General features: G+C 37.4%; 1 protein-coding gene across 3 annotated transcripts in view; it reads left to right on the plus strand.

Moving 5' to 3' along the window:
• The window catches only part of ADK (adenosine kinase), a 278700-nt gene that overhangs the window by 231366 nt on the left and 34929 nt on the right, over positions 1-12405 (plus strand). For all 3 annotated transcript variants that reach the window (XM_032694367.1, XM_032694368.1, XM_032694369.1), the window contains exon 9: positions 5604-5718. In XM_032694367.1, the coding sequence (XP_032550258.1) occupies positions 5604-5718 (115 nt within the window). The remainder of the gene's footprint in view (positions 1-5603; positions 5719-12405) is intronic.

Consider the following 12405-nt stretch of genomic DNA (forward strand, 5'->3'; position numbering starts at 1 on the left):
GAATAAGACCCACCTTAATTGATTTGTTTGCAGTGTAAGAGAATAGATAGGAGTTTGACTGCTCAACACCCTTTTTGCATAAATAATAGAAGCCGCGCAATTCAAACTGCATCACTTTGAAAATGTGCCACTTCTGTGTGTGGATGGTTGCATATAAAAAAAGAGGGAAAGACTGACAGCTTTTGTTCTACAATTTAGATTTCTTTAGAACCATACACCAGCACGTACATCAGTGCCATCACTGTTTCAGATATTAAACTGTGGGCTGTCCCATTTCATTTTATGTTTCCCAAATTCATGTGGCTGCTTTGTAGAAATCAAGACTTTTTATCACTGTCAATTTTCATTTGTATAATCTATATTCTTAAGCATAAAAATACACTTTGAGTTTATACTAGCAAATGAATGAATTTCACAGATGCCTCCAAAATATGAAGCATAAGAAATTATTGGTACCCTCTGGTAGATAGACAATAAAAAGAAAGGAAGTAGTGTATTAAGTCTACCCATTCTATATTTTTATTGCCCCCTTGAGCTAAAGACTTTGAATGTGCCTGGTTTAAATTCAGCTCTAGTGACAAACTGCTTTTGCTGGTGTCTGCTAACTACCATCATATTAACCTTTCCATTAGTGCTTGCTTAGAGATTTTAGCACAGTTCCTCTTGAACATCCTAAATCTGCCACATTTGATTACAGCATATCAGTAAAGTGCACAATGATTATGATCTTATCTCTTATTGCCCCCTTGCTTGGTAACGACTCACATGTCAAGTTTGCTGACAGAGATGTGTAAAACTTGATAAGCATCCACAGTTGTGCTTTCCCATTGTGCTGTGGAGGCAAAAAAAAAAAAAAATCACACTTAAATAAAGTATCCTACAAAAATCTCAAAGGAGCTTCAGTTAGGCTTTCAGTTAAAACCAAGGAAAGTTTCCAGCAACTCTCAAAAGCTTGAAACATTGATTCTGTGATTTATATTGAGAATAGAAAACTGGTAAAAGTGGCAAAGGGATGGAAAGGACTTGACTGACCAAGGCAAAAAACAAGAGTATGTTTATCATAGATGTGATGAAAAGTTGCTGGTGACTGCAATTGAATTTAATCAGAAATATTTTAGCATAGAGAATCAGGTGTTCTACCTCACAGTAATTTCAGCAGTTTTGCATACTAAATGCATCTCTTTAACATGGATTAAATGTATCTGGAACAGTTTTTTAAAAGAAAAAAAAAACTTTCAATCAAGACAACTTCAGGAAAATATACACCTTATCTGGACAAATAAAATCTTATCATAGACAGGAGAAAACACTTCGGTGACAGAAATCTGGTTTTTTTCTTTGTAAGGGAAAGTCCACTGAAAGAAATTCTTATGTTTCACCTTACCAGCAGTTAGTTTTCCATTGTACTTTGCTGAAATACTGGGTACTTTTGTAAAATCAATCACGATATTTGAAGACCGTTATTTCCTTCACTTTATCTTCTGATCAACACTTATCTGTAATAATCAGTAGTAGAACATTACTTCTGTTGTGGTCTCTTCCTGGAGAGCGTCGGTGTGGGGTTGAGGGTTTTTTGTGAATTTCATGTTCTGTGACATTTTAAAACTATTAAATAATGTCTGCAAAGACAGTGCTTCATCCTAATTGTATGTCGCAGTCATCTCTGTAATGCATTGTAACAGTCACAATTTTTATCCCAGGGAAGCTCTCAGGCTTGGTTTCCATTAAAGTGGTAGAATGGTTGTCAGTATATTTTAACTGGATGTTTCTAATACGTTTCAGATAACAAAGGTTTATGAGGTTTTGTTTTTACAAAAGGATAACTTGCTGTTTCTTCTGTGTGGGAATTAGAAAAGCAAAATCCTACTTTAAAAGTAATATTTGGGTTCAGTTCTGTCTGTCAACCAAAGAAGGAAAACAAAGTGAATGGAACAGTAGGTATCTCAGGGGTTGGTAGCAGCTGCCGTACAAAATAACTTCTCTTGTTAGAGGTAGAGGTCTCCTCCTAAGTACATATTGGCTGGGCAACAAAATCAGAGTTTTGGTACCCTGAACCAGATTTAGGTCTTCAAGTTAACAAGGTACACTGCACAGGTCCACTGTTTTCAATGGTTTTAATGGCCTGTTTAGGTCAGGGCTGTGGTAGTCCCAGCTATTGGGTATCTGTTCAGAGACAAAAATCAGAAGATGTGGTTTGTCTAGCATAGTTTTTCACATATTTTGTCTGATCCTGGGATATCTGATGTGCTTTCTTCACATGCACATATTCCACTTACTTGCTGGAATGAATGCCACATGTGATTTTTTCAGTTGCAGCATCAATAGGCAAATGATGCTTTAGTGAGATTTGTATGACAGCTTTCTTAAATCAGATTCAAGTATATAACTGGATATGTTTGAGTATCCTGTGAATTTGGGGCACATTATTGAGGCTTTAGGACCACAAACAGTACAGTCTTATCAGCCATGTCTGTAGACAAAGGATGTATAAGAAAGTCTCAGTATGTGGGCAGGTATGAGTCAGTGCAAAATAAATAATATATATATATTATATTATTTGAAAATATTATATATATTCTGAACAGAAATAGCAGATGACAACATTCCATGATGTTTGCCTGACAATGAAAAGAGGCATAGTACCTCTGCAGTCTTAAGTTGTAAATATTCACATATTGTATAAGGTCACAGTTGACCTTTAAAATACAACCTAATGGTAAAATGGAGATATATTGTGCATAAGTTGAAGCCTCCTCAACATTGACATTGAAGCTCTTCCACTATATAAGGTCTATTTTATTCTCTTCCTTTGAAAAAAATTAGTATAGACAGTGATTTTGTCTGAAAATGGTCAAGTTAATTTTCACAGAAAATACTATTCAGTTACTTTTAAAGTCTGCACAGTCAGACACAAATCTCCAAATCACTGTCTGGAAATTTCTACTTTTTTTTTTTAAATTACCTTTTCCTCCTAAATACCTTCCTTTACTTATACTTTACATCCTTTTTATGTATTTAATTCTTCCTGAAAACATTTGTGCTTTTTACTTTCTTTCACTGTCTACTTTATTTCATCCTTTACCATCATTCTTCACTAATCTCTTTCCTCAGGGTCCTCTCTTCATGTAAGTTAATCTTTATTCTTCCTTAAGCTGAAGAAATCATCTTCTGGTCATGCCGTTTTCTCCTATTATAACTTCATCATTTTCCTTTCAAAATTCAATGTGCATGTAAATACATTGCACAAATATCTTCAAGCTCTGTGATTTCTGTACCTGTTTTACTCCACTGTAAATGAGCCTAATAAAGTCACCAGTAGCCACTTCCAACTTAGCAAAAACTAAACACCTCTCTCCTGTTTCCTTTGATCCTCATGATGATTTATTGCAGTTTCTAGTTTGTGGATCTCTTAATTATCAAGGCCTGAAATATTTCAGGGTTTAGGTTAACCTTCAGAAGCCTACATATTAGCAAGCTGAAGGGCTATGTTCTCCATTCATCCCCTGTTCGACAGCTTGTGCTGCCAGCTAATACCCGCTGTTCTTAAACCTCTTAAAAAGACATTTCAAAACAGAGGAACAGCAATTTCAATGCTTTTCTCTGGCATCTTTAAGGGACACATCACCTTCTGAGAATTAGGGGTAAGATGGCCCCTTTTTACTGTCCTCGGTCCACACAGAGGGGGTTCAAGGTTCTTCTCTTCTCTGGTGGAAGACATTGCCTTCTGAAAGCTTTGTTAACTGTCTTAAGCAGGAGGGAGAAAGAAATAACACAAGTGAGAGCACTGTATATGGAAATTAAAAGTATTAGAGAATTTTAAAAAGAGATAAAAAGGACAATAAGAAAGGGGAAACTACTTTCATGTTTGCCAAATGTGTATAAATCAATGGGCTCTCTAACTGCCACAGTTGGGGAAGAAATTAAAGGGAGGCTAAGGGTGTTGCAGAAGTAGTATGTAGCTTTTGCCTCGATGGGTGTTGGTAAATATATAGCCCAGGCATATTCTCTGTCCATAGGAAAGATGAAGTGCTGGAAGAACAACAAAAAAAAAGAAAAAAAAAAAAGGCAAGTAACCAGGACAGAGTGATATGTAGCTTATAGTTCCTGAAGCGTTTACCTGACCTTCTGATGAAAAATAATCAGACTCTTGTCAAAATGGTACATGCTGTACCTGGGTTTCAAAATAACACAGTATGCTGATTTTGAAAGATACAAATCAGTTTAATAATAATATAAAATAATTGTAACAACTCTGGTAAATGACTTGAAACCCCTCTGGACAGCTTTATAAATGAACTCTATTCAATATGTAGTAGTGTTAAAAAATGAGTTTGGATTCATAACAAACAGTGCACAAAACAATGAGAAAGTATTGTTCTGTTTTCATATATTCAACCCTGGGCCTTCACCGTGTTTCACTACAGTTCCTTGTGCACAAGAGCAAACTGGGAAAGTAGTGTGGTGTTGTTTAACACAGATATGAATAAGGTGGGACACAGTAAGTAGCACAGAGAATAACATTAGGAAATAAAAGAAGAAAAAAAAGGAAAAATACATAAATTGTGGAAAGAAATAGATTACATATACCAAAGTTAATTTGCAGAACTTACTGACTTGAGATAAATCTGACAACCAAAGGTTCCCATATAGCATTGTAAATGGGTTTGATGCTAATACAATTAAATATAGGAATACCTATATTTAGATTAGATTGAGAAGTAAGTCAATTAGAAATTGAAATTCTTGTGTTTCAGATCATAGGGCAACAGTGATAATAGAAAGTATAACACTCTAATGGCAAGTTGTGTTGTTAGAGTTTCGTGCATCAGTTCTAACATTCCAAGCTTGTTGCTGTCAAAGGTGCTGGATGGACGAGAGGTTCGGTTCAATATGCCAGCTTCTCTGTTCCTACCCACGTGCACAGAGAAGTACAACATCCTTTTAAAGTGAAGATTTCTGAAACTTTTCCACCTTAGCCTTATGTCAGAAAATTGGTGATGTTCTCTGCCCCACTGAATATACCTTATGCCCTTTACTTCCTTGTATCTCAATTATGCAACCAGAGGGCACCTGGGCTGCACACTCTCTCAGGTGCTGCAGTGTGCAGTTTACTTGATGAGACCAGTTATTGCAGGGAAGTTAGAGAAACAGTATTTGTAATCCTGCTGAAAGCAGAGGGATTATGGTAGTATAAAACCTGGCTAAATTGGATGAAAATCAGGCTCAGAGTTTATCCGAAGTATTCTCTTACCAATTTTATTTTTAATTTTATGATAGGTACAGTTAGAATCCAGTCAGCAGCAAAGAAACCCACTAATTACTCATTAAGAAATGCTCTTTAATTCCTTTGTTAGCTTTGCAGTTTTGCAGCAATTGGAATAGCTGAACTATCATTATCAAGATTAAAAACAGTGGTCTCATAGTACTACATAAACCCTTCAGAGAATGAAGTATTCCTCCTTTTAAAAATCTTCCTCTACTGACAATAAAGTCTATTTTATACCTAGCTGTAAGAAAATAAATCTTTGATCTGCTAATAAAGTTCTAATCTCTCACCACTCTAGTATGCTGGTAACAAGAATTTTCTTTCTCTCCCTGAATAGACTGAAGACATTAAAGAGATAGCCCGGAAGACACAAGCCCTGCCGAAGGTGAACACTAAAAGGCAACGGATCGTGGTCTTTACCCAGGGGAAAGATGACACTGTAATGGCTACAGGTATATTTTTCAAATCTCCATTGTTGCTCACAGCAAATATTCCAGTTAAACAATTACAAGTTGCGGTTTTACAAATTTTATCTGTTAAATGGTAGTCAGAGCATTTACCTTTTGATGTTAGTCCATATTTCTCATTTTCTATGCTTTTAATTGTTTTAAGATTCTGAATTGAAGAAGTTAATATTTCACAAGAATGCCTGAGAATTTATTTCTGAACATCTTAAGTTCTTTTTTTATAACATAGATCTAAAATATTGATCTAGTTGGTTTTACTGAGATTTTTATGACTTGAGATTTTATCTGTGTAGCCATCTTTACTGCAAACAAGAATACACTATGCCTGCTGAGAACAGCTGTGCAACAGTGTAGTATATTTAAACATTTGTGAAGAGGAGGAAGTGAAATCCAGTACTAAGTGAATTTCCAGGCTTTTTTGCTTTGAGCAGAAAGTCTCACTTTAGCTTTTCTCAGCCGTCTGCTCTTCAATTCTCAAAGGAGTACGTGGGAAAAAGGTGTTCTAGCAGGGATACAAGTAGTTTCTGCTGTCTAAATTGATGAAGTACGATGCACAGATTTAAGCATTATAAACATGACTGCCTACCTTTTGACAGTCTCTTTAATTCTGTCCACCTATGCTTCTAGACTAAATAAAGCTATTAAAAACATGTGCTGTGGCAAACCATTTTAGTAGTTCATTCCTTCACAAGTTAAGTTATTAGTCAGGGCTGAATTCCTCCTTTGAAAAATCAAGTGAAGTTGAGGAAGCTTTGCACCTGAGGGACTGGTGCTTACTCATACAATATTTGCCTCAAAATCAGAATTGGCTTCAGACTGTGGCTGCAGGCCTAGGCACTAAGCAGGTATATCACTGCTATATAGATCATTCCTAGCAGCAGTTTGAATGATTTCTCCAACAGTTTGCTGCTTCCCCTATTTTGTTAGCTACAAACTGTTTTAAAGGAAATAGAAACCAGTCATTGAGAGTTGGGTATGTGTATCTCACTGAATGATGATGGAAGCGTTCCTCCCAGAAAGTTACTGCATGACGTGAATGGCCCATATGGAGGCACTTCCCTCGAGTATTGTACAGTTGGCTGAGAAATAGCAGTATAGAAATGTTTTTACACATGAGCTAGTAATAATGTAGTAAACCTAAATCTTATATGTAACCCTCCTGTGCTCTTATTTAATTTTAACTGAGTACTTCTTTATTCTTCAAACTGGAGTTGTTAACAAATCCATTAATCCCTTCTTTGATATTTTTACAACTGGGAGCTTATTTGAGGACTGACACTTGCTAATCTTAGCTGTTTGTTCACTATGAAATGAACTTATATTAGAGAATGCACTTTATATGCATGATAAATGCAAGATGGATAGAGAGTGTATGCAATGGTGTCAGCTACAAAAGCAAACATGATAAATGTTAAGGCAGTTTTGAGCCGTGGGATAAGCTATTCAGTGCACAAGCATAGCTGAATCTCTTTGCTATGTTGTTATTCATGGCAGCCAAATAAATGTCAATAATAAAAGAGAATTAAAGATTTTCATTTCCCAGAGGCAGTCCTCTAATACAGCTTGATCTTTCATTTCATTTGTAATTCATTCTCATGTCAGGATGCAATCATTCGCCAGGCTCTGTGTGTCATGTTAAGTCATTTAATAATGATTAAGAACATAAAAATGTTTGGCCTGTGGGGCAATTCTCGAAAGAGATACCAATTTGTTATTGTTTTCCCCCTTTTCTCTTCCTTTGGTGTGGACCATCTTTTTCGCACCTCCTCACAATAAAATAATAATGAAAGAAGGAAAATGCATCCCTTTATTTAGCATATGATAATACCGTAGGATGGCATAGAGTGCTGCTAACACACTCAGAACTAACTAGGTCTAGGTTTCAAACCTGCAGTGAAAAGTCTAAAAGTTTCTAAATGATCTTTGGAAGAATTACTGCGTTTAGGAGTTACCAGTATAAAATAATTCCTTTTTTTCTAATCTACAGAAGTATGTTTTTTGAAAAAGCAGATTGTGTGAAGTTGTTTATTCTACCTTTCTGAGGAAACAGTAAAGTCTCATAGAGTTTGTGCCTAGATTAAAATAGTATTTGCAAAGTCAGCTGTGGATTTGAGTATGCTTGTTCAAACCTTCTGCTTTATATTTTGTCCAGGTTAATAGTAAGAACATACTTATTATGTTGAACAACATGTTTATGCAGAGAGACTGTGACAAATTGCAGAGACCTCAACAAATTAGAGATGGACAATCACCAACTGTATGAAGTTTAACTAGGGCAAGTGCCAGATTCAGCAGCTGGGAAAGGGCAACCCTGGGTGCATGTATAGACTGGGGAGCAAGAGACCGGAGAGAAGCCCTGAGAAAAGGGACCTGGGGGTCCTGACAGCAAGTTGAATATGAGTCAGCAGTGCCCTGGCAGCCAGGAGGGCCAACACTGTCCTGGGGGGTATCAGGCAAAGCATCGCCAGCAGGTCGAGGGAGGGGATTGTCCTGCTCTGCTCTGACCTGGGGCGGCCTCACCTGGAATATTGTGGCAGTTTTGGATGCCACAATCTCAGAAAGACATTAAGCTCTTAGAGAGTGTCCAAAGGAGGGCAGCAAAGATGGTGAAGGGCCTTGAGGGGAAGCTGTGTGAGGAGTGGCTGCAGGCACATGGTCTGTTCAGCCTGGATGAGACTGAGGGGAGACCTCATTATGGTCTTCAACATCCTCACAAGGGGAAGCAGAGGGACACGTTTCGATCTCTTCACTCTTGTGACCAGTAACAGGACTTGGGGAAATGACCTGAAGCTGAGTCGGGGAAGGTTTAGGTTGGGTATCAGGAAAGTTTCTTCACCCAGAGGGTGGTTGAGCACTGGAACAGGCTCGGCAGGGGAGAGGTCTGGGACAAGGCTCCCGTGGGGCTGGATTAAGAGGCTGCACCTCTTCAGTGAATTATATGTAGGTTGCATGGGGATCAGGTAATGGAAATAATGAGGAGATACACTTTGTTACAGGTCTGGGTGGAAGGAGAGGAAATAGGATGGATAAAAGGAGTTGTTGCAGGTTGCCAGGTCATTCATGAAAGAGCTCAGAATTATATATACTGGAAATTTAACATGGACTTTCTTTGGGGATGTGGGGGGTATGAAGGAGGCCAGATACAGCTAGTCACTACAGGTGGAGAGAATTATGACAACAGTTATTGTTCCTGGATGTTCCAGAGAATGGAAGTATCAACAGGTATTTGAGGAGCAGAGCATAGGGCAGAAAGGCACAGTTTATTACCAAAAGGAAAGACTGACCAAACAGCTCTAACTAGTGGCTCACCTCAAACAGACCATGAGCTGTAGACACTCAGGAATGGATTGACAGGCAACTTAGAGGTCCATGCAGCTGGGTCACATCATGGAAACAGTGAGAAGCAGTAACTGCATCAGCAGCCTCAATCTAAGCCATTCCCATTTGTCAGTCCACTTTCTTTGTCTGTCTGAATTATTTGTGTTTTCAGAGGAAAAATTTCTCTGTCTTTATAAAAGAGCGCATTGGGTCTTTCTGCTGTCTGTTCGTATCTGCTCCGTCACAGCCTCCAGCCCCAAGGCCCCTTTTCTCTCCCCTTCCTTCCTGTTCTCTGTCAGTAGGAATAATTGCAAGGAAGAGGCAAGCTCAAATTCAAGCTGAGTGTGATCAGTGTGTTTTAGAGGCAAGGAAAGGAGTGTTTAGGATTGGCACACAGGAGCTGATGCAGATGAGCTGTTGACTGAATTAACTGTCAGTTTCTAATAAGACTCTACAGAGCACAAGCAAATAATCGTCATCTCCTCTTCGTGTCATAGAATCATAGAATGGTTTGTGTTGGAAAGAACCTTTAAAGGTCATCTAGTCCAACCCCCTCAAAATGAGCAGGGACATCTTCAACTTGAGCAGGTTGCTCAAAGCTCCGTCCAGCCTGACCTTGAATGTTTCCAGGGATGGGAATATCTGCATCTTCTCTGGGAAACTGGAGGTGCATTTTTCGATAATGTCAAATTTTATCTTTTTACTGAAAAACTTGAAGGCATTGGAGCTTCTCAGTGACCTTCAAAGTGAACACCGAGAAAAACATTTTTTTCTAGCATTGGTCCCCAACATGACTGAATTTTGCTAAAATTCTCTTGGGAAAAAGCAGCCTGTGAGAGACATCTGTGATGAAACCTTTCAGTACAGAGGATTATGCTTTGGTAAAGGGACTGGTAACTGAAAACAGGATCTATGGACTTGCTTATCAGAGAACTTTATTTGAGGAACAGTACTGGGTTAATTCCTTGTGTGGATGCTCTTCATCCGTACTAGGAATTACTTGGCTATCAAGACTCCCAATATCACAGCCTTTTTCCATCATATCCTTCTTCCCAGGCCTAAGTTTCTGGATTTGACTGAGGTTTGAGATTTGACTAAGCTTATGGGATACATTTCATGTTTCAGTATTTTTTCTGTAGCCACAAAAAATACCTAAGTGGAGAGTGCAGGGGGACTTAATGAACACATGCAATCTCCTGTTTTCAGCAGCTGGAGCTCTTAAAAATGCACCAAAAATCACAAGCTCTGGCAGGAACATATATGTCATATCTATATGTGTTCTATAACATTTGTCAGAATCAAATGCTGTGAAAGATATCCCTTTTACAGAGTTGCTCATAACTTTAAGCAAATTACTTTTAGTCAGATACATTTTATGACTGGTCTTGGCCCAAAGGGAAATCTTCAGAAAGTCTGAGCAAAATCAGTTCAGCAATGGAAAAACATACTTTTATATTGAAATATTTGCATAATTCAAGAACAGCTGAAGCTACAAACTTTAACTTGGCTCGTTTTGTAGCTTTAATAGAGGAAAGAAAAACAATCCGAATTTGAAGAAAATCACTTCAGCATTTTTCAAGTTATGAATGATGAAATCTGGCATGTTCAGGGATGAACACAGAATTTTCCATTTTTCCCCCCTCAACCCCTGATGTTTGCAGGACCACCTCTATTTAAGGTCATGTTTGTAATAACCTCGTTTGTTAGAATATGGCAGTAAAAATGGATTTTTCGGAGGATTCAAGCTTTAAAGTCAGCTCGGGTAGGACTTACTAACTACTTATATCTTCATTTTAGGGACACATTACTTGAGATATTTCAGGGAACCTATTAGCAGTGCTGGCTATTGTGGTAAAAAGACAGAGGTTCATCTTAAAAATTTATTACTGCACCTACCACGTACTACTTAAAAAAAGAGTTTTGTGAATTTCTGTGTGTTATTATTGTTATTTTATCTATTCCATAAATTAAACAGCATTTGCAGTGTAGGCAAATTAATATGTCACAATAAAACTTGCAACATTACCAACTTTTAAAGCCTGCCTACCAAGCTTTTGATACTGGAGTGATACCAGGCATTTACCTCTAGATGTTATTCTGAAACAGAATACTGAGATAAATAGATGTTGGTGTCACCCAGTACAACCATTTTTAAGGTAATATATACAGTTATGTTCATAAATTAAAAGTTTATATGTTTGGATAGAACTAAAACCTAATCTAAATTAAAATATTGACAAATGATAGTATGTTTTTACGAATGATGAAGCTTCTTTTACTTTGTAAGGATCCGTTAGATCTTAAATATTTTAGTAGATTTTTTTAAAGCATTTGTTTGAGAAGAGTTGTCATAATTGCAGAAATGAGAGGTTTTAAGGGCTGTTCTTAGATCATAATAGCATGATGCTGTGTGCTTTTCAGGGTAATGAAAAGGGCTGATGTTCAAGTATACAGCTTGGTCCAAACAGAGGTCAGTAGGTTTTCTTTGACAGGTTGTGGGGCAATCACAGAGCAGCGTGTTACCTTGTAAGCCTATCTGTAAAACACAGAAGTATTTATTAATATTGACACTGTTGACATTTTATGGTGGGTTCGTTTGCAGCTCCTCTTTCTGTAAGTTACTGAGTATTGTATGTTCTTCTCTAAGAAGTAGGAAAAGGTGTTATTTTTTTTTCCTTGCTTACAGCTTTCATGCTTAGCCTTCCAGACAGGAAAACCTTGACTAGCTCTTTTTTTATCAGCTAGACTTCATGTGCATTTACACAAACAAGAATAGTGCCTTGGACCTGGGGAAACAGTAGTCGAATTATATTACCATGTACTCTCTTTTTCACACGATTACACGCTTTCACTCTTCCCTATCTATTTATATTCACAAATGGAAAGAAAAGTTTCAAAACCAAAAGTGGACTTAAAAGAAAAGGAAATTTTAGTCCCCTAATGGTATAACAAATGAGCCAGAAAGCCCAGAAGAATTAGGTTTTTTGTGTCTTAGGAAACCACAAAATCTAAATTAATAATGAACGTTTGTTTATAGGGATTAATGAATAGCAAAGCTGGTAATACCTTTTTGTAACTGAGACCATTCACACTTTCATGCTGTGTGGGAGTAGAAGACTGAGCATTTTATTAGACAGCTGAAACACATTATTAAAACCTAAATTCCTGAATACAGGTATCTTGACTGGACTTAGAAGTGTATCAGCTGTTGCATCTCAAAGAATGCATATGCACATATATAAATAGATACATGTGTGTGTTTTAGTAATTTAATATTGATTTCAGAAAAGAATGTCTTTTCTAGTCTACAGTGTTAACATGCTAGTTTAGCCCAGAAATTGAGAGTGAAACTGG

The sequence above is a fragment of the Chiroxiphia lanceolata genome, chromosome 8 (genome assembly GCF_009829145.1).
Source record: "Chiroxiphia lanceolata isolate bChiLan1 chromosome 8, bChiLan1.pri, whole genome shotgun sequence".
Classification (NCBI taxonomy): Eukaryota; Metazoa; Chordata; class Aves; order Passeriformes; family Pipridae; genus Chiroxiphia; species Chiroxiphia lanceolata.